The sequence below is a fragment of the Schistocerca gregaria genome, chromosome 2 (assembly GCF_023897955.1).
Source record: "Schistocerca gregaria isolate iqSchGreg1 chromosome 2, iqSchGreg1.2, whole genome shotgun sequence".
Classification (NCBI taxonomy): Eukaryota; Metazoa; Arthropoda; class Insecta; order Orthoptera; family Acrididae; genus Schistocerca; species Schistocerca gregaria.
In genome coordinates this window covers 869193662-869219876 of record NC_064921.1, presented here as the reverse complement: position 1 = coordinate 869219876, position 26215 = coordinate 869193662, and the positions used below count along the sequence as shown (strand labels likewise).

The 26215-nt window shown below is 42.5% G+C and overlaps 1 protein-coding gene across 2 annotated transcripts in view; it reads left to right on the top strand.

Moving 5' to 3' along the window:
- Window positions 1-26215, top strand: part of LOC126335261 (sialin-like) — a 152675-nt gene that overhangs the window by 53444 nt on the left and 73016 nt on the right. For both annotated transcript variants that reach the window (XM_049998304.1, XM_049998305.1), the window contains exons 3-4: window positions 19858-20088; window positions 23774-23858. In XM_049998304.1, the coding sequence (XP_049854261.1) occupies window positions 19858-20088; window positions 23774-23858 (316 nt within the window). The remainder of the gene's footprint in view (window positions 1-19857; window positions 20089-23773; window positions 23859-26215) is intronic.

Here is a 26215-nt window from a genome sequence, read left to right as displayed (position 1 = left end):
GTCTTACTCCGTTCCCAAAGACTGCTTCCCTTTCGTGTCCCTCGACTCTTATAACTGCCATTTGGTTTCTGTACAAATTGTAAATAGCCTTTCGCTCCCTGTATTTTACCCCTGCCACCTTCAGAATTTGAAAGAGAGTATTCCAGTCAACATAGACAAAAGCTTTCTCTAAGTCTACGAATGCTAGAAACGTAGGTTTGCCCTTCCTTAATCTAGCTTCTAAGATAAGTCGTAAGGTCAGTATTGCCTCACGTGTTCGTGTATTTCTACGGAATCCAAACTGATCTTCCCCGAGGTCGGATTCTAGTAGTTTTTCCATTCGTCTGTAAAGAATTCGTGTTAGTATTTTGCAGCTGTGGCTTATTAAACTGATAGTTCGGTAATTTTCACATCTGTCAACACCTGCTTTCTTTGGGATTGGAATTATTATATTCTTCTTGAAGTGTGCGGGTATTTCACCTGTTTCATACTTCTTGTTCACCAGATGGTAGAGTTTTGTCAGGACTGGCTCTCCCAAGGCCGTCAGTAGTTCCAATGGAATGTTGTCTACTCCGGGGGCCTTGTTTCGACTCAGGTCTTTCAGTGCTCTGTCAAACTCTTCACGCAGTATCGTATCTCCCATTTCATCTTCATCCACATCCTCTTCCATTTCCATAATATTGTCCTCAAGTGTATAGACCCTCTATATACTTCTTCCACCTTTCTGCTTTCCCTTCTTTGTAAGAACTGGGTTTCCATCTGAGCTCTTGATGTTCATACAAGTGGTTCTCTTATCTCCAAAGGACTCTTTAATTTTTCTGTAGGCAGTATCTATCTTACGCCTAGTGAGATAAGCCTCTACATCCTTACATTTGTCCTCTAGCCATCCCTGCTTAGCCATTTTGCACTTCCTGTCGATCTCATTTTTGAGACGTTTGTATACCTTTTTGCCTGCTTCATGTACTGCATTTTTATATTTTCTCCTTTCATCAATTAAATGCAATATTTCTTCTGTTACCCAAGGATTTCTACTAGCCCTCGTCTTTTTGCCTACTTCATCATCTGCTGCCTTCACTACTTCATCCCTCAAAGCTACCCATTCTATAGGCGAAATGTGAATTTGTTTCCCCCATTCCCGTCAATTGTTCCCTTATGCTCTCCCTGAAACTCTGTACAACCTCTGGTTCCTTCAGTTTATCCAGGTCCCATTTCCTTAAGTTCCCTTCTTTTTGCAGTTTCTTCAGTTTTAATCTACAGGTCATAACCAATAGATTGTGGTCAGAGTCCACATCTGCCCCTGGAAATGTCTTACAATTTAAAACCTGGTTCCTAAATCTCTGTCTTACCATTATATAATCTATCTGATACCTTTTAGTATCTCCAGGGTTCTTCCATGTATACAACCTTCTTTCATGATTCTTAAACCAAGTATTGGCTATGATTAAGTTGTGCTCTGTGCAAAATTCTACCAGGCGGGTTCCTCTTTCATTTCTTAGCCCCAATCCATATTCACCTACTACGCTTCCTTCTCTCCCTTTTCCTACTGTCGAATTCCAGTCACCGATGACTATTAAATTTTCTTCTGAATAATTTCTTTTATTTCATCATACATTTCTTCAAATTCTTCGTCATCTGCAGAGCTAGTTGGCATATAAACTTGTACTACTCTACTAGGTGTGGGATTCGTATCTATCTTGGCCACAATAATGCGTTCGCTATGCTGTTTGTAGTAGCTTACCCGCATTCCTATTTTCCTATTCATTATTAAACCTACTCCTGCATTACCCCTATTTGATTTTGTGTTTATAACCCTGTAGCCACCTGACTAGAAGTCTTGTTCCTCCTGCCACCGAACTTCACTAATTCCCACTATATCTAACTTTAACCTGTCCATTTCCCTTTTTAAATTTTCTAACCTACCTGCCCGATTAAGGGATCTGACATTCCACGCTCCGATCCGTAGAACGCCAGTTTTCGTTCTGCTGATAACGACATCCTCCTGAGTAGTCCCCGCCCGGAGATCCGAATGGGGGACTATTTTACCTCCGGAATATTTTACCCAAGAGGACGCCATCATCATTTAATCATACAGTAAAGCTGCATGCCCTCGTGAAAAATTACGGCCATAGTTTCCCCTTGCTTTCAGCCGTTCGCAGTACCAGCACAACAAGGCCGTTTTGGTTATTGTTACAAGGCCAGATCAGTCAATCATCCAGACTGTTGCCCTTGCAACTACTGAAAAGGCTGCTGCCCCGCTTCAGGAACCACACGTGTGTCTGGCCTCTCAACAGATAACCCTCGGTTTTGCTTGCACCTACGGTATGGCTATCTTTATCGCTGAGGCACGCAAGCCTCCCCACCAACGGCAAGGTCCATGGTTCATGGGGGTGAATGTAGTTATATGGAATGAATTTTAAGATAATGTAAGTTTCCATTGAATAAAAGGAATAGGTATTGTGATATGAACAATACGTCTGAACCATATACACATCCTCATCATTGAATTACTTAAGGAAACCAATTATGATCCGAACAGTGATTAACTTAAAATATGAAGTACAAGTTTTGGTAATCTTATATCAGAGTCAATATTCAGTTTATTTTATTTTCTTGCCCTATTAACCTGCTACACGTGTCGATTTTAAAGTTTCAGATTATTCAGTTTAAAGCCTACAATAAAAAGAAAGTTTATCCAGTGCCAACCACCGCAAGATAAGACGTGTGCTGTTATCGTACTGAACAATATCACTCGAAACCGGGTAATTATATCATTGTAAATGTAGCTATGTGGAATGCATTCTAAGATAATGTAAGTTCCCATTGAATAAAAGGAAGATACTGTGATATTAACTATACGTGTGAACCATTTACATATCCTCGTCAGTGAATTACTTAAGGGTAACAATTACAATACGACTAGTGATTAACTTAAAATATAAAGTACAAGTTTTGGTAATCTTATATCAGAGGACAGAATTTCAGAGTCAATATTCAGTTTATTTTATTTTCTTGCTCGATTAACCTGCTACACAGGTCAAATTTAAAGTTTCAGATTATTCAGTTTAAAGCCTAGAATAAGTAGAAAGTTTATGCAGTGCCAGCCACCACCACATAAGACGGGTGTTGTTATCGCATTGAAAAAAAGTTCTCGAAACCGAAGTATAACTACCGCTGCAGTCGTTGTAGTCGTAAGTTTATAACAGTGCCTGACAAGCGCAGTTATACTGCGTTGTAGTGTCGCAACATGAATAGGTACCTGGCCATCTCTGCACTTGTCTGACGTCGTCAGCGAAGAGACTACGACGCCAGTGATGAAAGTTCTACGTTCGACATATTCTCTTACCCACCATCTTCAGGCACCATCGTGCTAGGAAGGGGAAGAGGTATTGTGCTGTTGTTCGCAGTAGGTATAGTAGTTTTATACATGTGTAGGTCACTTTTACAAGGATATTGGACGTGTCGTAGTACTATAATATAAGAGCAACAAAAATAACGTGATTCGTGTTTACAGGTCTAGTTTAGAAAGATGGGACAGGTACTCAACCGCGGCCTTAAAGTAGGAACCATCACGGCATTTGCCTGAAGAAATTCAGAAGAAACATAGAAAACCTATATCAGGATGTCCGGATGAAGACTGGAGCCTCCAGCTTTCCGAATACGCAGCCAGCTTGTTTAAAACAGTACTACCTCATTTGGTTTATCCCTAGTATGCAATACTGTTTTGGAAAAAAAGGTTCAGTGATGTAAAACGCTAGTGCTACACTGTACACTAATATCTCACTCTCAGCCATTGTACGCTCTACACGGGTTATACACACATTATTTAACAAATAACAAGACACACAGTATCATTTGACGTCAGGACCATACCGACGATGCTTGGTTACCACTTTGTGTTCCGCAGCTTCCTGTTTGCTAGATTGAAAAAACTACGATGAGTGAGATGTTGAGCTCACAAAGAGGTTGTATTGGTAGTATAGTACAGTGCATAACTTTGGGAATAACGTTTTCCAGGAAAGAGGAAAAAATGAAAGAGAAACATCAGAAAAAACATAGTGTTAAACAGTTATACGAAATGATAGATTTTTATTATTATTGTTATTATTTATTTGTGCTAATTTTTACTGAACCCCTAACATGCGTTACACAAGTAATCAGCCTCTGTACAGAATAGCTTGACAGGTACTTACTGCCTCTTTAAATAAGTTCGTTTTAGTAATCTCTTTAACCTTCTTGGGCAGTTTATTTTGTGATTTTATTCCTTGGTAGAAAATGCCGTTTTGGTTTTATGTTTGTTCTTTCTTGCTAAAAGTACCTTCATTTTAGCTCTTATGCAGTAATTACGAATGTTATTTTTCATGTGCACACCCGACTGGAAAATGTTGTCAAACGGTATAGGTTGTTGTTATTATACCCCTTTTCTGTAGTTTGATGACTGCGTTCATATTTAGTGCATTTGTTCCCCAGAATAGAACTGCATAGCTAAGAACGGAATGTATGTATTGTATGTTTCGCTCTACTGTTTCGTCAGGATGGAGACTGAGGAACCTGTGTGGCGTCGTCAGACGCAATAAAACAAGATTAAATATTGAAACGTCCCCTTACAAAAATTATAAATTACTGTGCTGGTAAATTTCTACGTTATTTGATACAGAGACAGCTGAGTAAAACTGAACGTACTCAGACATTTCTCTCTTTACTTATTCTGATCATCAACTGACACACAATATTTTTAGCGCAACTCAAACTGACTTTCAATAATCCCTATAAAAGCATGGCCCTGACTAACAATAACCTATACCTTTCATGAATCTATCACCTCACAAAAATCTTCGTTACTCGGAGTACTGCAATACAGCGAGCGCCAGTACTGCCAGTTAAATAAAAGATTCTAACTACGGAAGGCACTAACTACTGAAAGGCATAGTTAGCAAATGAAAGATTTTCATAGAGAACAAACAATGTATTTACCTTAATAATGTTTAAAAGTCATCACATATATATCAGTTCATAATATCCAGTGTTACAAATATCCTCTTTCTGACGGACACATGTCCAAATAGTCCGCTTTCAAAACTCTGGCATCTCTCTCCCCACATGCACCACTGCTGGCGGCTCACCTCCAACTGCACAACGCTACGCGCTGTTCACATCCAACTGCCCAACACTGCACAAGCGAATATTCCAACAATGAGTCCAACCAGCCACAGACTGCACACAGCACACTCAGTGATTTTCGTACAGAGCGCTACCTGGCGTTACCAACATAAACACCTAAACGGCCTACTTACAATATTACTTCTTTCATTTCTCAGAAAACATCTCATCGCTGTTTCTTCTGCGGCAGCTTCATAAGCCAGAGTGAAATCAGCTGAATCCAGATCCAGACTTGGGGCTGCTGAAGATCGCTACGTCAGATCCGTCCCCTGGCCAGTGACACGCAATGTGGCGGGTTGCCCACCCGTTCGTTTGGAAGGCGCTCCCTTTCGGCTAGTCTGCTGCTATCGCTGGTGCGCTACGGATGAGGCTGTGACTCCGGCTTGTGTCTGCTTGCCTCACATGCACTGTCTACGTTGCCCCATCAGATGGACCATTAACTCGGATGCCGTGATGTCGTGCTGAATGCCGATCCTGGCCGACCAGTTCGGTAGGCCATCTGACCCGAATTATACTGAAGTTTCAGACTGTTGTTGCCTTGAGCCGGAACTACCGATCAGTGGTGACTTTAGTTCTGGATACTGCTTCATACTCATCAGTGGCTACGCATTGGTAGACATCACATCTGGCAGCAAGAGTACGACGAATACTGGGACAACCTCACAAAAGCCGTTACGATATAATAACCAGAGACTGGAGTGCGAACGAAATGAATGCCACTGAGCCTACTAATCGACCATCTCTAGGCTAGTGGTGGAATATTTAGGGCATCTAGGAGCGGATGTGCCGTACAACGTCATTTCTAAAGACTGAATCAGTCTCACTCATTACGACTGACCAGCGGTCTTCAATTTTGCTGTATTGGCTTAATCAATTTGTTCAGCATCATGTTTGCTCCGTCAAACTCCTGATAGATGTTGTGCCGTACTACCTGTGCTCCTTACATAATGTTTACTACATTAGCTAGGCTGGTCTGAACTTGTCTTACACTTTTCCTCTGAGCTAGCTCACACTCACGCTCAGAAGTGTTGGCGTCACACACCTACTAATTATGTCGAAATGTTTACGCCTAGCGGCTGGCTCATGTTGATATTTAAGCGTGCTTGAGCAATGCCTGGCTGTAGAGACAGAAAAATATTCTGTCTCCCATTCCCTTACTATCTTGGTGCGTAATATTCTGAATACTATGTAACTAAAAGCACAGGGTCCTACACATTGATTACAAATCTTTAAGGGCATAATATGGTGATGAAAGTCTACTTGCAAGTGTTTGTCTGTGTTCACATCAGAAGAAAATTCAGTCCCAGAAATTTTGTGATTGTTATACAGTCTAATTGCAATCCCAAAGAAAGCAGGTGTTGACAGGTGTGAAAATTACCGAACTATCAGTTTAATAAGTCACGCCTGCAAAATACTAAAGCGATTTCTATGCAGACGAATAGAAAAACTGGTAGAAGCCGACCTCGGGGAAGATAACTTTGGATTCCGTAGAAATATTGGAACACGTGAGGCAATACTGACCCTACGACTTGTCTTAGAAGATAGATTAAGGAAAGACAAACCTACATTTCTAGCATTTGTAGACTTTTGACAATGCTGACTTGAATACTCTCTTTCAAATTCTGAAAGTGGCAGGGATCAAGTACAGGGAGCGAAAGGCTATTTACAATTTGTACAGAAACCAGGTGGCAGTTATAAGAGTCGAGGGACATCAAAAGGAAGCAGTGGTTGGGAATGGAGTGAGACAGGGATGTAGCCTCTCCCCGATGCTATTCAATCTGTATAGTGAGCAAGCAATAAAAGAAACGAAAGAAAAATTCGGAGTAGATATTAAAATCCATGGAGAAGAAATAAAAACTTTGAGGTTCGCAGATGATACTGTAATTCTGTCAGAGACAGCAAAGATTTGGAAGAACAGTTGAACGGAATGGACAGTGTCTTGAAAGGAGGATATAAGATGAAATCAACAAAAGCAAAACGAGGAAAATGGAATGTAGTCGAATTAACTCGGATGATGCTGAGGGAATTATATTAGGAAATGAGACACTCAAAGTCGTAAAGGAGTTTTGCTATTTGGGCAGCAAAATAACTGATGATGGTCGAAGTAGAGAGGATATAAAATGTAGACTTGCAATGGCAATGAAAGCATTTCTGAAGAAGAGAAATTTGTTAACATGAAGTATAGATTTATGTGTCATGAAGTCATTTCTGAAAGTATTTGTATGGAGTGTAGCCATGTATGGAAGTGAAACATGGGCGATAAATAATTTGGACAAGAAGAGAATAGAAGCTTTCGAAATGTGGCAGAAGAATGTTGAAGATTAGATGGGTAGATCACATAACTAATGAGGAAGTATTGAATCGGATTGGGGAGAAGAGAAATTTGTGGCACAACTTGACTAGAAGAAGGGATCGATTGGTTGGACATGTTCTGAGGCATCATGGGATCACCAATTTAGTATTGGAGGGCAGCGTGGGGGGTAAAAATCGTAGAGGGAGACCAAGATATGAATACACTAAGCAGATTCGGAAGGATGTAGGTTGCAGTAGGTACTGGGAGATGAAGAAGCTTGCACAGGGTAGAGTAGCATGGAGAGCTGCATCAAACCAGTCTCAGGTCTGAAGATCATAACAACAACAACGCAGTCTATGCAGGTGCCACCTACATTTCATTTAACAGTGTCATTTCCCCTCTTCATGACTGAAACTTACGGCATTTGTTTCCTCAATGTAACTTTATTGCGTACTGAAAAATTGTAAACTGCCATGAGGGTATCAGTTTGCTTTCTCTGGAAGTAGTCCTCTTGAATATCTTGAGCAGCGATCGTACAAACTTTCCCGCTCAAGTTTCAATACTGTGATTGTGGGCAACACCTCAGGCTGCATATATAATGCTTATTATTAATAGGTAATATATAAAATACACTGTCCAGTCTCATTAATGTGCCCGCCTGTCGAGGGAATAAACAACCACCTTTACAGCGCTGACTGCTGCGAGACATGTAGGAAGGAAGTCACAGAGGTTCTGGAAGCTACCGACAGGGATGTGGAGTCATTCCTACTCCATCGCCGTGACCAGCTGCGCTAGGTTTCTTGGTTGGCGATCCACAGTGCGAACAGGCCAATCGAGGTGATCCCACAGATTCTTGACTGCGTTCAGATGTGGGGAGTCTGGTCGCCAAGAGAGTGCATAGAACTCGTCTTGGCGATCTTTGAACCATACATGTACACTGTGAACTGTGTAACATGTTGCATTGTCCTGGTGACAGATGCCATCGTGCTGAGGAAAAACCTGCATGTAGGGATGGACATGGTCCTGAAGGATAGATGCGTACACATGTTGATCCATTGTGCCTTCCAGAACGACGAACTCATCCAGGGAATGCCAAGAAAACATTCCCCCATACTATAACACTCCTTCCTCTGATCCTGGAACACGACGACTGTTTCAGGGTTTTTTCTTTCAAACCTATCACGCCAATGGAGCATAAAACGCGCGCGATTCGTCTGAAAAGGCCACTTGTCGCCATTCCATACCTCCAGTTGTGGTATTTGAATGCAATTTGCAGCCTACTTCGGCAACGAACTGTAGTTAGCATGGATGCGTGTAGCAGGTGCCTGCTGCAACAAAGTTCGCTGAACGGTCGTTGAGGAGACGCGTTGGTACCCCCCTAGTTCGTCTGGACGGTCACTTGCTCAACTGTTGCACGTCTATTGGCCAGTAAACATCTCTGCAGCCGTCGTTCACCCCCTTCTTCTAGGGTCTATGGTGCACCATAACTACATCCACGCCGGTTTTGGATACCGCCATTTTTTCATGCACGTGATACTTTAACCACGGCGGCATGCGAACAGTTTAAAAACTTAACCATTTAGGAAACTCTTCCACCCTTGGCCTCAAAGCCTATGAGCATGCCCTTTTGGACATCAGATAAATCTCTTCGTTTCTGCATTACAACGACTGCACTGTTTTCCGCATCACCCACACATGTTTTATATACCATCCACTGCTAGTGCTGCCACCTGCTGTGTGTGAGTGTTTATTGCAAGTTGACGTCGAACGTAACAACAGCAAAACGAGGATAATGGAATGCAGTCGAATTAAGTCGGGCGATGCTGAGGGAATTAGATTAGGAAATGAGACACTTAAAGTAGTAAAGGAGTTTTGCTATTTGGGCAGCAAAATAACTGATGATGGTCGAAGTAGAGAGGATATAAAATGTAGACTGGCAATAGCAATGAAAGCATTTCTGAAGAAGAGAAATTTGTTAACATGAAGTATAGATTTAAGTGTCAGGAAGTCGTTTCTGAAAGTAGTTGTATGGAGTGTAGACGTGCATGGAAGTGAAGCATGGACGATAAATAGTTTGCACAAGAAGAGAATAGAAGCTTTCTAAATGTGGTGCTACAGAAGAATGCTGAAGATTAGATGGGTAGATCACATAACTAATGAGGAGGTATTGAATAGGATTGGGGAGAAGAGAAGTTTGTGGCACAACTTGACCAGAAGAAGGGATCGGTTAGTAGGACATGTTCTGAGGCATCAAGGGATCACAAATTTAGCAATGGAGGGCAGCGTGGAGGGTAAAAATCGTAGAGGGAGACCTAGAGATGAATACACTAAGCAGATTCAGAAGGATGTAGGTTGCAGTAGGTACTGGGAGATGAAGAAGCTTGCAGAGGATAGGGTAGCGTGGAGAGCTGCATCAAACCAGTCTCAGGACTGAAGACCACAACAACAACAACTTCGATCGTAGGCAGTGGCCACATTAACGTGAGTGGATCGGTGAAGAATTTTGGAAGGGACTGTGCCAGGCATTTGCAAACCTTCATTTTCCTTTTTATTACACAATTTTATTGACCATTAAATTTAACAATTTGCTCAGTAATTAAATATAATTGGCAAAATGGTCACCAAACAGTTTTACAGTATTAATAAATATGAACAGAGATTTTGGGGGCGTAAGTTAAGAAACAACCAATTAATATGTAAGACACTTGAATCTCAATGAAAACAACCCAATTAGCTAACTATAATTACAACATTAACGTAATCTTCAGTAAGAATAAAGAACATGATTTTATCACAAAAAACACACCTTAAGATTTCAACCAAATTACGATAGCGTAAGCAGTATGTCGGCACAATTTTCGGTATATAAACACTCAGCAGTACATGAATATCACATTGCCATTAATGAACAGGATAATAAGATCGCCAGTATAGCTCCCACAAAGGTAGTTTTAACACACAGGAAGAAGAAAGTAAATAGTGGCTCCAATAAAGGTAAACAAACTAATGGCCAAGCTATTAATTGATTTCTTGATATCGCCTGCTTCCTGGTACACTAATGGCCAAGTTATTAATTGATCTCTTGGTACATTAGGTCTAGCGGAGTCTTGGGGTCCTTGGACTCTAGTGGCAGATGTCAAAATATCTGAAAAAGATCCAGTAACTAATTTAACTTCTGTCCCGGAACTGCCGGACAATATGGTGTGGCTTAGTACCAAGTTCCTCGACCAAACACAGGACCACGTATCTCTAGCTAAGGCACGACTCGTCCACATCGTAGTTAAATTCTTTTCATCTAGCCACGGATGACTAAACAAGAAACGAAATGTAGAGAGAAAGTTGGTCATGCGATGCGCACGCACCAGTCCGGGCTACCACTGATGTAATCGTGAGGCAGCTACCTGGCCAGCAAACCACAGATCAATACATTGAAATAACAATGTTAAAGAAAGCATACAAAGACGAGATGCAGCGAACAACCACCCACAAGACAATTTGTCACAGAATTCAGCACATTCAGCCAACCAGACCCACTGACTTACAACCGATCAGAACTTGAAACCGATACCTACGAAGCAATATGTACTTACATATCAACACACAAAAACACTATTATAATTAATAACAAGGCCAACTTCCGTGCTAAGGCGAACGGAGCGAAACATTAAATATAACCTCAGGTGAGACTACTTGAGCTAGTATAGTACAAATCAGCAGTCATGTAAAGTACCAATATAAATTCAAAACCACACTTTAAAAACACTTCGTGAGAAGATTTTATTATAATCTTTGCTTAGCGTAGAGCCACACAAATGCCAAGACCTACGATTGTGGAGTAATTGAAAGCATACAGCGATCAATTTGTTATATTAAATGTTACGTACGACAACTGTTCACAAGGCGAGCGACAGTAGTCAAATATTGTAATCTCCTGAGCAGGAGAAACAGATTAACATATATATCGCCTGCATCCCGATACACAAAGTAGCCTGCAACAGGCTAAATCAAGAACTTAGAAAAAACAGTTTAACAAACAAATTCATAAAATACAACATATAAATGACAAACAGAACTTTAATAGCATGACAAATCACTTGACGTCACTGCTCCGGAACAGGTTAACGGACAAATCACTTCTTTTACCCATCCCAATAAACAGCTAACCATCTATTCAAAATGTTGCGATTATGTTAGAGGCAAGTTCACTGTGGATGTAAGTACTGAGGCGAAAACTTATGTCATTAGAAATAGTAGCAGTCACCATCGTAAAAACGCGTGACTTCAGTTCACATTTGGCTACCTTACCGAAGTCAGCAGCAGTCCTTCAGTGACATAAGGTGCCAATCGCACATGCTACCCTAATGGACTCATGGCATACAAGCAGCTCCCCTTTCTCTCTCCCCTCTCTCAACCACGAAGCAATCCGCTTCCTCTCCGTAGGTGCCGATCGCAACTCTCTTCTTCCTCGGGATGGGGCCTAACGTTTTGCTCCCCCCCCCCCCCCCCCCAATTCGCCGCCAGAGTGCACCAACGCCCATCTGCCAAGCCCTAGTGGACAAACTATGCATGAATAATTGAAAACCAGAGAGCCACTAAGGCTCACTTGTGTAGTAAGGAATGAGCCTGTAACAGACTAGCTATATTAAAGGTGCGATACGTTTACCACCTGCCCCAAAGCACTGCTCGTTGAAAGTCGGCTTCATTCGGATAACTTCGTGTCAATAGCTCTTTGTTTCTGGTTGCTGCCACCTTCAGCAGTTGCATAACGCTGTGTTGTTGTGTTGCCTATGTGAGCGTATGGTTAAGTGATTATACTTATATTTAAATGGATTATGCAGTATGAGACACGTTCACAGGTCCTCGCCAAACGTCTTGAAAGTCTTTTTCTTCTACTTATTGCATTGTATTACAACAGCGTTAATTTAATTTCAGATTCCTTGGTAAAAATATATACAGCATTTGAAGATTGCGGAGCCTGTGAAGTACATCCATATTACGTCCGTGTCAAAATTTATAACACACCAGTTGATCGGCATGAGTTGTGCACGCCATTTGAGTTGTCAGCACTGGATGTCAGACAGTAAAACATCCCCCCCCCCTCCCGCCCCGTCACACAATAAAACATCTCCATGGCAGTGGCCGTGCTACTTACCCCTCTGCCTCTGAAGTAAGAAGCCGACTCTACTTAAATCACCGCCAAATTATTCAACGTCCATCAAAATTAATCACTTCTTAAAAAACTACTGTCTCTGTAAGTATTTTTGTTTGTTATCGAGCAGCGAAACTACGCTCTTAAGAAATTATTCACGTTACCTGACGTCTTTCGATTTGGCTGTTAGATGCTAGAAGCTTGTTATAAAAAACACTGAGAGCAGTGGGCCACAGGAATACCTGGTCTAGGATGCATGTGGCCTCGGGCTGCTGTTTGACGACAACTGGTCCAGAGCCTAAATTGATCGCATGAAGACACTTTCGAATTTTTTTCGTCGCCGTAGAGCTCACATTTGGCTCCATAAAGAAAGCACACAGTTGTATCACTCTGTATCGAGTACCTACAGCTGGTATCTCTGGTCACGGCTGACTGCTACAAGGTTGATTTTCGCTATTTTGTGTTTTACGACAGGAGCTGCATATTCGAACTATATCATATGGATCATACGAGTTCGGCAGGCTACCAACTGCCTTTAATGTGTGCGCACAGTAAGCTTGGAAAGAGCCTTAGGCATACGCTAACAGACTTAACAGTGTGTGCAAGCTGCACTGTCCCGCTGACCACTGGTGTCACGGAGCAGTCTATGGGCCGACTGCTCTACAGTCGATTGAAAAGATGTGGGTACCATGATCACGGTTAAAACTTAATCATAATTAAGTTGCCAGTGCACTGCACCACCGTTAACCGGTTAGCAAAACACGTTCAGCTAACAGAGAAATGGACCACAGTTAACTCCGTTTGTTACAAAGGAAAGTGCCCAATACATTCGCAAAGACAATGATAACCACTGTCTGTGGTATTTACCTCTAGCCCACTTGGTACTTACGCACGCTTTTCAGTTTGTTATGATAACGTAGGTATTGTTACTGAACTATGAAGGGCAAGGAATGAACGCCGAATTTCTTAGGATTTGTAACTGAGATTCTTTTACAGCTGGTTGGACGTAATGCGAAAATGTTATAATGCAGAAAAGCGGAACGGTGTAGTGTGGTCAAATGTAGCAACACAGTTTAATTTCAAAAAAAATGGTTCAAATGGCTCTGAGCACTATGGGACTCAACTGCTGTGGTTATTAGTCCCCTAGAACTTAGAACTACTTAAACCTAACTAACCTAAGGACATCACACACATCCATGCTCGAGGCAGGATTCGAACCTGCGACCGTAGCAGTCGCACGGTTCCGGGTTTAATTTCACTCCAGGCCACTGAACAGCAGTGTCATGTATTATTAAATTGTTTTCACTGATGATGTGGCAGTTAAATGAAAAACATGGTTTTCTATTAAAGAAACGTTCTGCATCATATCTCCCAGGGGATATTACCACTATGTGAATACAGTCCACTGTACCAATGAATCGAAGAAATACATCCAGTATGCTGAAACCATTCATCAAAAAGTTTAATTCTGCTCGAGAAGGAAACTTCATATATTGTGGAGAAATTGTTGCTATGATCCCTGATACATAACTGGTAATTCTTTGCGCTGTTGTTCTATGTACATTAGCAGTTTCACCAGTATCCGTATGAAATGCGACAGTTGCATTCGCCCCCTAATCTTAGAAGTCTGTTCATGAGCGACACAGGGTTAATCTGATAAGCAGGAAATTCCAACCTCTTGTTGATTTGACCACCACACTGTTTCGTTTGAAAGATGAAATCTGTCTTTCAGTTTCCTGACCCTGTAATCTTCAAAAGGATTTCTCCTTTTCACAAGTACATCAGTATGGTAGCGGTGATGATTTACATGGCCAGGGTGCAACATTTATTCATATTCTGTAGTATCTAGAACATCAAAAGGCGCCGCCGTCTTAATACAGTGTGTGTTTACTTCCTTTTAAACGTGAGCAATTGAAAGTAAACGAGCCTCCAACCTCAGTTACCTTTAAGGCCATAATGAGTCTGGCGCCGCCGAACTTTGAGTTGGTCGGGATTAAATACGTTCTTAACTGCGGTTAAATTTTAACTGACATTGGTGCAGTCAGCCCTATGGGGCACTCCACATCACACGCACACACACACACACACACACACACACACACACACACACAGGGGACACGCTTCAAACTTTATCTCTAGCCACATTTGTAATAAAAGTTTACTTACTTATACAGTCTTCAACTGGTGGCATTCACTTTTTGTGTGCTCCAGTCTTGTCCTGAAGCTGCGAAAATTAAGGTTTTTCCAAATGTAAAAAAAAGTTACAAGGCATAACACGGTCATATACCTAGGAACAAACATTCGACTGAAATAGAAGAAGTCTACCTGTTACATTATAAAACTATTACACACCAATACTCAGTAAGTGAAATCCAATTAAGCAAGAATAGCAGAAATCCAGTTACAGATGAAATACATTTTGAAACTGAAGCTACTGGAAAATTACACAAATTTTCAAGAGAGGTAAAAAATAAGATATTAACGACACTCAGTTAATATGCAAATATGCCATGTTCCACTGCAAAAGACATTTTCTGTCTCAAGGTACAAAATAGTTTATATATATACCTTCACTATTTCATCTCTCAAAGCTACCCATTCTTCTTCTACTGTATTTCTATCCCCCATTCATGTCAATCATTCCCTAATGCTCTCCCTATGCATATACATTCAGGGAGAGCATTAGGGAACGATTGACAAGAATGAGGGAAAGAAATACAGTAGAAGAAGAATGGGTAGCTTTGAGAGATAAAATTGTGAAGGTAGCAGGGGACCAATTAGGTAAAAAGACGAGGGCTAATAGAAATCCTTGGGTAACAGAAGATATAGTGAATTTAACTGATGAAAGGAGAAAATATAAAAATGCAGTAAATGAAGCCGGCAAAGAGAATACAAACGTCTCAAAAATGAGATCGACAGGAAGTGCGAAATGGCTAAGCACGGATTGCCAGAGGACAAATGTAAGGCTGTAGAGGCTTATCTCACTAGGGGTAAGATAGATATTGCCTACAGGAAAAGAACTAATGACAGCCTTGGAAGAGCCAGGCCTAACAAAACTCTACCCTCTAGTGAGCAAGATCTATGAGACAGGCGAAATACCCTCCAACTTCAAGAAGAATATAATAATTGCAATCCCATAGAAAGCAGGTGTTGACAGATGTTAAAATTACCAAACTATCAGTTTAATAAGTCACAGCTGCAAATTACTAACGCGAATTCTTTACAGACGAATGAAAAACTGGTAGAGGCCGACCTCGGGGAAGATCAGTTTGGATTCCGTAGAAATATTGGAACATGTGAAGCAATATTGACCCTACGACTTATCTTAGAAGCTAGATTAAGGAAAGGCAAACTTACATTTCTAGCATTTGTAGACTTAGAGAAAGCTTTTGACAATGTTGAATGGAATACTCTCTTTCAAATTCTGAAGGTGTCAGGGGTAAAATACAGGGAGCGAAGGGCTATTTGCAATTTGTACAGAAACCAGGTGGCAGTTATAAGAGTCGAGGGGCATGAAAGAGAAGCAGAGGTAAGGGAAGGGAGTGAGACAGGGTTGTAGCCTATCCCCGATGTTATTCGATCTGTATATCGAGCAAGCAGTATAGGAAACAAAAGAAAAATTCGGATTAGCAATTAAAATCCGCGGAGAAGAAATAAAAACTTTGAGGTTCACCGATGACATTGTACACTCCTGGAAATTGAAATAAGAACACCGTGAATTCATTGTCCCAGGAAGGGGGAAACTTTATTGACACATTCCTGGGGTCAGATACATCACATGATCACACTGACAGAACCACAGGCACATAGACACAGGCAACAGAGCATGCACAATGTCGGCACTAGTACAGTGTATATCCACCTTTCGCAGCAATGCAGGCTGCTATTCTCCCATGGAGACGATCGTAGAGATGCTGGATGTAGTCCTGTGGAACGTCTTGCCATGCCATTTCCACCTGGCGCCTCAGTTGGAACAGCGTTCGTGCTGGACGTGCAGACCGCGTGAGACGACGCTTCATCCAGTCCCAAACATGCTCAATGGGGGACAGATCCGGAGATCTTGCTGGCCAGGGTAGTTGACTTACACCTTCTAGAGCACGTTGGGTGGCACGGGATACATGCGAACGTGCATTGTCCTGTTGGAACAGCAAGTTCCCTTGCCGGTCTAGGAATGGTAGAACGATGGGTTCGATGACGGTTTGGATGTACCGTGCAATATTCAGTGTCTCCTCGACGATCACCAGAGGTGTACGGCCAGTGTAGGAGATCGCTCCCCACACCATGATGCCGGGTGTTGGCCCTGTGTGCCTCGGTCGTATGCAGTCCTGATTGTGGCGCTCACCAGACGGCGCCAAACACGCATACGACCATCATTGGCACCAAGGCAGAAGCGACTCTCATCGCTGAAGACGACACGTCTCCATTCGTCCCTCCATTCACGCCTGTCGCGACACCACTGGAGGCGGGCTGCTCGATGTTGGGGCGTGAGCGGAAGACGGCCTAACGGTGTGCGGGACCGTAGCCCAGCTTCATGGAGACGGTTGCGAATGGTCCTCGCCGATACCCCAGGAGCAACAGTGTCCCTAATTTGCTTGGAAGTGGCGGTGCGGTCCCCTACGGCACTGCGTAGGATCCTACGGTTTTGGCGTGCATCCGTGCGTCGCTGCGGTCCGGTCCCAGGTCGACGGGCACGTGCACCTTCCGCCGATCACTGGCGACAACATCGATGTACTGTGTAGAGCTCACGCCCCACATGTTGAGCAATTCGGCGGTACGTCCACCCGGCCACTCGCATGCCCACTATACGCCCTCGCTCAAAGTCCGTCAACTGCACATACGGTTCACGTCCACGCTGTCGCGGCATGCTACCAGTGTTAAAGACTGCGATGGAGCTCCGTATGCCACGGCAAACTGGCTGACACTGACGGCGGCGGTGCACAAATGCTACGCAGCTAGCGCCATTCGACGGCCAACACCGCGGTTCCTGGTGTGTCCGCTGTGCCGTGCGTGTGATCATTGCTTGTACAGCCCTGTCGCAGTGTCCGGAGCAAGTATGGTGGGTCTGACACACCGGTGTCAATGTGTTCTTTTTTCATTTCCAGGAGTGTAATTCTGTCAGAGACAGCAAAGGACTTGGAAGAACAGTTGAATGGAATGGATAGTGTCTTGAAAGGAGGATGTAAGATGAACATCAACAAAAGCAAAACGAGGATAATGGAATGTAGTCAATTAAAATGGGTGATGCTGCTGGAACTGGATTAGCAAATGAGACGCTTAAAGAAGTAAATGAGTTTTGCTATTTTGGGAGCAAAATATCTGATGATGGTCAAAGTAGAGAGGATATAAAATGTAGACTGGCAATGGCAAGGAAAGCTTTTTTGAAGAAGAGAAATTTGTTAACATCGAGTATAGAGTTAAGTGTCAGGAAGTCGTTTCTGAAAGTATTTGTATGGAGTGTAGCCATGTATGGAAGTGAAACGTGTACGACAAATAGTATAGACAAGAAGAGGCTAAAAGCTTTCGAAATGTGGTGCTACAGAAGAATGCTGGAGATTAGATAGGTAGATCACATAACTAATGAGGAGGTATTTATTAGAATTGCAAAGAAGAGAAATTTGTGGCACAACTTGACTAGAAGAAGGGATCGGTTGGTAGGGCATATTCTGAGGCCACCGGGAACCATTATCGTTTTAGCTTAGGAGTGTACCTCTATCTTCCACAAATTAAGTACATAACGAAACATCATTACATACTCGATGATTTACATAAAAATAGCTGGAACGTCCAGCAGGTGTCGAAAACAATGTGGAAACTATCATTCAATCGGTCGTCTTGGGTGTTTTTCATTGGACTTCGAGAACTTCAATAACGTTTATGTCTACTGTGAGCGTTTTCCACTGCCCGACACCTATGTGACATTCTCCGTATAAGTCTACAGAAGTCACGCTGTCGTATCTGCTCCCATTCTTCAATGAGACCCAATGAGACTTCTTGGAGGGTCTGTGGTGGAACAGGACGACTGGGAACAAATCTGTCAAGCACGTCCCACATATGTGTGGTAAGGTTTAGGTCGAAACGCAGCGCTGGCCATTCCATTACTTCAACGTCTAGGCTGCTTAAGACATCCCTACTGACATCCGCCACACAGGCCAAGGCATTAGAAGGAAGTCAGGGCCACCACCTTATGCAGGAGCCACCACTTAGCCCAACAGGATCTGTTCGGTGCAATGCGGTAAGGCGACCATGGACAACAATAAGATCTGTGTGACTGTCAACACTCAAGTATATCCGCAGTATAACCTCGTAAACCTGTCGACTTCCTGGACAACATTTGGCAGGCACCGCTCACCACGAGTCACCGCGCACGAACAAGGTCATTACCTTGCGTCAGAGGATACCTGGACTCGTCTCTGAATAACACTTTTCTCCAGTGACAAATTTGCCAGCTGCAAGGTGTTGTCTTGCCAAGCGGGGTACTCGAATAAGACGTCTGGGTCGTAAGGTCCTTTCTCGAAACCTGTTCGTTACAGTTCATTAGACACAGCGGCTCCTTCTGAGATCTCAGTGCTCTGGCGGTATCCGTACAATGCCGCTGAGCAGAGACGGTCAGATATCGGTCTTCACTGGGTGTTGTAATGCATCGGCGACCTTGTCTAACCCGCCATGTGTATTCATCCGTCTCGCTGTAGCGTCTCCACAACCTGTGGATGGCACATGGAGAGGCACTGGCATCTGCAGCAACACGACTGAAAGTCCATTATTTTCGAGTCAAACAGACCGCACTTGCAACTTGCACTGCATTAAGATTTCGCACTGCATGTGCTAGGTTGAATACAACGTCCACAAATGACAACCGCCATCTGTGTATCTCACTAGAGAACACTAGGACACCAGTCAATAAGGCTACAGGTACCGCTTGTGGCAAAATAGATCCGGACGTTGATACACGTGTTCCTCTAATTCTTTTGAACAGAGTATTTTACGGCGCTTAAATGTGCAGAACACGATGCTGTAAAAAGCGCGACGTCATATCTAGCAACAACAAAAACTGTAGAAAATGGCAGAAACTGCTTTTGGCGATCCTTAGTGTCTATTCCTTCAAGTGTCTTGGCACCAGACTGAAATCCCTCCGCCCAAAAAAAAAAAAAAATCTTGTGTTCCTAGGTACACTATCGTTTCCTTATCCCTCGCAGTCACGAGGGTGCTGAAGAACGTCTTTTGAGCAGTTGTTATTTTGAAAACTTTGCTTGTACGAATTTCAATCTTTTTTTTTCTACAGAACAGATTTGACTGGGATGAACAGGAGCAAAACGTTGTCATGGGAGCGTTTTTCTGGCTGTACTGGGCAGCCCAGGTACCTGGAGGAATGCTTAGCCAGCAATACGGCACAAAGATTGTGTTTGGCTTGGGCAACCTTATGATTTCTCTAACCGCACTGCTAATACCACTTTTTGCATCACTTGACTACAGAGCTTTGGTAGCCCTCAGGATATTCCAAGGAATGTGTGGGGTGAGTACGTCCTCTACATGAAATAAAGTAATCTTATTTGAGAAAGCTAAATACATGCGAACACCTGGTTGTGTATAAATGCCTAATGAACAACCTTCATGCCTAGAGTAAATATAAATTTTGAAAAGAAATTTCATGAAAATATAATTTACGAGGGTCATTCTAAGAAGAAGAACGTTTGTTTCTCCAGACGTTTTCTTTTAACCACATAAAAGAAAACTTATTTTACAGTATATTTTGACACTGTGAGGGTTTCCGCCGTTCTGAAGTACGCTTTTATCCTGTACCAGAGGGAACCGACAATTCTTCCACCTGTTCTTCCCATAAAGCTTTTTTTGCAATGAAGGCGAACAGGCCATGCACTCTGGAAGCAACCTGGCTTATTGGTCAGTTTAGAACTCAGTTTATAACTTAGTCGTTTCACAAGTACATCTCCTCTGACAGATTTCTGTCGTCAAATTCTTCTCTTTTCTTCGTTCTACATTCTTGGATCTGTGTCGACAAAATCATGGAGCTTCTCCAAGGGGGAGCTCCATGGCGCGAAGCACTGCTCTGCAGAATCTGAGCGACCACTTGCGATGACTGAAACTCGTGTAAAGAGCGTTTTTCTGCTGCACGACGCCAATGAGCACTGCAGACATTAAAATCCAACCTCAACACACCGAGAGTCATGTCAGTATCTTACCTAATGATAATAACGCTGCTTAAACTTATCTAAAAGCCATTTATCAACGATTACTCAAGTATAATAAAGACAGCAGTTTCACACAACCCGTGAAATATTAACTAACGAGAGACCCGAGTTTCTCCTGCTGTATACAACTTTCAAATAACTTCCAGGAATTGAGCCATGTAACACTTTCAGCGATCGTCGATATTTTGGCGGGAGAACACCCCGCTATTTTCAAGGGAAACTGCAACGGTCAGGCGACTTACATGCAATTTTAAAACCTCGGTTCTCGGACTGATGCAGGAAAGATGACACAGACACTGAACACTAGCGCCACCAAAGATGACCAAAGTCAGAGATATCGATAGTGAAAGTATCGATAGTAACAAAGGAGAGAGTCAGATTCTAAACAGAGGGACAGAATCAATGCTAATTCACCTGTGAGTTCGGAGTCTCACTGTCGATATCTCTGACTTTGGTCATTTTTGGTGGCACTAGTGTTCAGTGTGTATGTTATCTTTCCTGCATCAGTCCGAGAACCGAGGTTTTAAATTTGCATGTAAGTCGCCTGTCCATTGCAGTTTGCCTTGAAAATGGCGCGGTGTTCTTCCGCGAAATATCGACGGTCGCTGAAAGTGTTACCTGGCTGAGTTCCCAGAAGTTGTTTGAAATTAAGTAACGTGTCTGTACCCTTACAATATCTTAGATATTCTTCTACAGTCGGTGATCAAATTCAAACATTTGTCATAGTGATTCATAAGTTTCTCTACGTCCTCTGCACTGTCAGTTGCCTCCAAATTGCCTAATGACTCAGTAACGTCCTCTTTCTTTTCGTTGCCATTTCCATAGGGCTTTCTACCCAAAAAATACTTAAATTTGAGAAAAAATTGTAATCACTGAGGGCAAGCTTGGGCTATTAGTTAGACGTAGACAAACTTCCCGCTTAATCTGCGAAACAAACTAATCGTCATCGCAGCAGAGCGCGACAGAACGTTATCGAGAAGCAGCACAGTGCTTCTGGACGACGACCACGCCATTTATTTCGCGCGGCGCGGTCGGCGAAGAGTCTGACAGTAGGGCATTTCATTTACGGCCTCTCTTCCGGGCATAATGTCGATGAGCAGAACGTACTTTCGATCACAAAACACGGTAGGCGTAGACTTTTAGAAAGTCAGGATTTGTTTGGATTTTAAAGGTTTTGATAATATTCTTCTCGGGTATGCAGCCCGGTGTGTACAAGATCCCTTGCCACTGTGGAAAGGCTTATACTGGTCAGACAATCCGGACCATTCAGGAGCGATGTGTTGAGCATCAGCAGCACACAAGGCTGCTTCAACCTGTAAAGTCTGCAGTGGCGGAACACTGTCTCACCGAGGGACACAGAATACTATATGACGAGATACAAATGGTTGCCTCTGCATCTCGCTATTAGGATGTATTTTAAAAGAATCCATAGAGATTCGGTTATCTGACAATCTTATTAATAGAGACAAGGGTTTTCTTTTAAGTAAGACTTGGGACCCAGTGTTATCTGACATTAAAAAACAACGGTCTGTGGTTCTATCGTCGAATAAATTTTTTTATTTATTTTTATTTTTTAATTTTTGACAGCGATATCTCGATTTCGCCTGTTTCCATCACTGGCGGCGGGGTATGTCTACTGCGCTAGAGGGCAGTTACGGCATCTTCTCGCGCACGCGTTGTGGGTCTTCTGCGACCTAATAGGGGCCGCCGCTTGCGCTGGGAAGTCAGTTCCGGCGAGATCGTGCACCAGCACTCTCACCTGAAGATGGCGGCCAGTTGGACCGCGGAAATATTGTGTCATGAAGACGTTATGATCCGGCTGTATACCCGAGAAGAATATTATCAATTATTACGCCGGGAAAGCCTTCGTAGTCACATTTTTAAGGTTTTGTTTGGGATCGTGAAAGATGTCATTCCACTGACTGACGCCTTGCTTCTGAACTTTAAGGCGAAACCAATTCTCATCACCAGTGACAATATTGTTCAAAAAGTCCTCGCCATCTTCGTCGTATCAAGTACGAAACTTATTGCAACTATCATTCTTTGTGTTTTGTATTAAGCTGTCAGAAGTCGAAGAACGCACCTGTCAAACATTTTTCTGTAGCTCGAATCACCAGAAGTAATTTTATAAACAACTGAACCTGAAGTCTCAAGAAAGGACATGCTCAGCCAATCAACAGTGAAGCGTCTATCCTGTTGAATTTTCCTTCGTCAGACAGAACTGAAGGTCGGCCTGATCGTTCGTCACGAAAATTTCTTCGGTCTTCCATTAACAAGGTGCAAGATTTTCTTACCGTAGCTTAATTCATCACATTTTCATAACTTCAGTTATCGGGCGGTAAATTTCGATAAAGCAGAATTTTTTGGAATTAAGATACCATATTATAGTACGAACGTCGCACTTAGAGCACTCCGTCTTCAGGCTACAAGTGGCCCATCTGGACCGTCCGACAGCCGTGTCATCCTCACTAAGGATGCTGATAGGAGGGGCGTGTGGTCAACACACCGCACTCCCAGTCGTTACGATGATTTTCTTTGACCGGAGCCGCTACTATTCGGTCGAGTAGCTCCTCAGTTGGCATCGCGAGGCTGAGCGCACCCCGAAAAATGGCAACAGCTCATCTGGCCCCAGACCCATCCAACCGCCGGCCACGCCCGACAGCGCCTAATTTCGGTGATCTGACGGGAACTGGTGTATCACTGCGGCAAGGCCGTTGCCTCGCACTTAGAGGGATAGTTAATTTTGTGACACCTCTTAAAATCACACAAATAAGTAGTTAACTACCGTTCCTGCTTGTTGTTATTCATACTGACGCCAACGATTAGGAAAATCTATGAGACGTTGGCGTTGGCGGTGGAAGAATAGCGAGGCTCACGTAAAAGCGTTCTTCGTTTTTAGAATGACTCATGTAGTTGGTTATTGGTCCGGTAGAGGATTTTATTTAAGGAAATTCTTGATGAGAAATAGCATATGTGCTTCTGTCTCGTTAGGGCGTCTGCTGGCCATCCCTCAACTACATGATCTCGAGGTGGATACCAACCAGCGAAAGAGGGAAATTTATGAGCGCAGTCATGGGTAAGAATAACTTCAACTGTTATAGCAGCATTATTTATCTTCTAAGTGTGACTGAAATTATGCATCTCATCATTTACATCACACAGTTTGTTAGGTTATAATTTGTAAATAAACGATGTTTTACAATTCCTGTTATGGGCTTCTTGCTGTCGTAGAGGGGACATCATAGGTCAAGTTTTGATAAGAAAACCATGTCCAGAAATGTACCGTTTGCGTATAAAATAAGTTTTGGGATCGGAATCACTTTAAAGTTTCTTGCTTCACGGTGCGCTACGTAATCGTAAGGTTGCACGTCTTCTGGATCGCCTCAGTCAACCACACAATATTTTCGTCCTACTACAACAACACCTGTATATATTACTATTTACCATTCTTTACTCATGTTGGTTCAAATCCGCGTCCGATCGTTCTGATTTATCGTTTCCGTGATTTTCCTAAATCACTCCAGACGAATGCCGGGATGGTTCCTTTCAAAGGGAACGACCGATTTCCTTCCGTGTTCTCGCACTAATCCGAGCTTGTGCTCCGTCTCTATTATCATCACAGTGACGTTAAACCCTAATCTTCCTTCCTTCATTTTACATACGGTTTTTCATTTTTATTTTTATGCTAACCCAATGTGAGCAGATTTCTTTCGACAAATAATAGGGAAACGTACATAGCAGTTGAGGTATTGTTTTTTGCACCCTGTATATAATAATTCGACAATGTATTATGTAGATTGAATCTAAATCTGCATCTAGATCCACATGATTACTCAGTAATACACAAGTTAGTGCTGGTAGAAGGTTCATCGAACCACCTTCGAGCTATTTCTCTATCGTTTACTCTCGAACAGCGCGCCGGAAAAACGAAACTTAAATATTTCCGTGTAAGCTCTGATTCCATTATTTTATCATGGTGACCATTTCTTCTATACAGGTGGTCGTCAACAAAATATTTTCCCATTCTGAGGACGAACTTGTCAGTTGTCGCAACGAAAAAAAAGGCTTTGTTTTAATGATTGTCACCCCAACTCGCGTATCATATCCGTGGCTCTCTCTCCGATATTTCTCGATGATACAAAACGAGCTGCCCTTCTTCGAATTTTTTTGGTGTTCTGTCTGATGCGGGTCTCACACCGCACAGCAGTAATAGGGAAGAGGGCGGACAAGCGTTGTGTAAGCAGTCTCTGTGGTAGACTTGTTGCATTTTCTAAGTATTCTGCCAGTAAACCGCAGTTTGTTGTTTGCTTTCTCCACTGCATTATCTATGTGATCGTGACAATTTATTTTATTCGTAATTGCAAACCCTAAGTATTTGGTTGAATTCACAGGCTTTAGATTTTTGTGTTTTCTCTTGTAATAGAAATTTAGAGGATTATTTTTAGTATTCATGTGGATGACTTCAAACTTTTTATTATATAGTCTATTGCCACTTCTTTACACAACGCAGATATCTTGTCTAAATCATTTTGCAGTTTATTTTAGTTTATTTTGATCATTTAATGACTTTATAAGACAGTAAATGACAGCACCATCTGCAAACAATCTGGGAGGGCTACTCAGATTGACTACTAAATCGTTTGTGTAGATTAGGAACAGCAGGGGTCCTGTTATACTTAATTGAGGAATGCCAGACATTGTTTTACTCGATGTCTATCCGTCAGTTACTAAGACGTGCTCAGGAGGCACTCAATTTGATAAGGAGTCGCTTTTGAGGAACATTGACAAAAGCCTTCTGGAAATCTAATAATATGGAATCAATTCCCCTAACGATAGTTTTCATTATTTCGTGAGAATAAAAAAACTGTTAATGTTTCACAAGAACTTTATTTTGTGAATCCGTGTTGACTCTTTGTCAATAAATCGTTTTCGAGGTAACCCACAATGTTCGAACTCATTATATATTCAAAAGTCCTACTGCAAATCGAGGTTAGCGATATGGGTCTGTAATTCAGCAGAGTACTCCTGTTTCCTTTCTTGGATATTGGTGCGACTTGGCCAACTTTCCAGTCTTTAGGTGTGGATCTTCGACGATGGAGCGGTTGTATATGATTGCTAAGTACGGAGCTATTGAAACAGCACACACTGAAAGGAACCTGACTTGAATACAATCTGGAAAGGAGACCTTTTCTTTGTTAAGTGATTTAAGGTGCTTCGCTACGCCAGGATATCTACTTCTGAGCTACTCATATTGGCAGTTGTTCTTGATTCGAATTCAGGGATACTTACTTCCTCTTCTTTCGCGATGGAATTTCGGAAAACTGTGTTCAGTCACTCTGCTTTAGTGCCATGCAAGCTTCCTATTGACATCATCCGCAATCTAAGAAACCGATTTATCCACAAGATGATTTCTATATACTGTAAACAGAAACG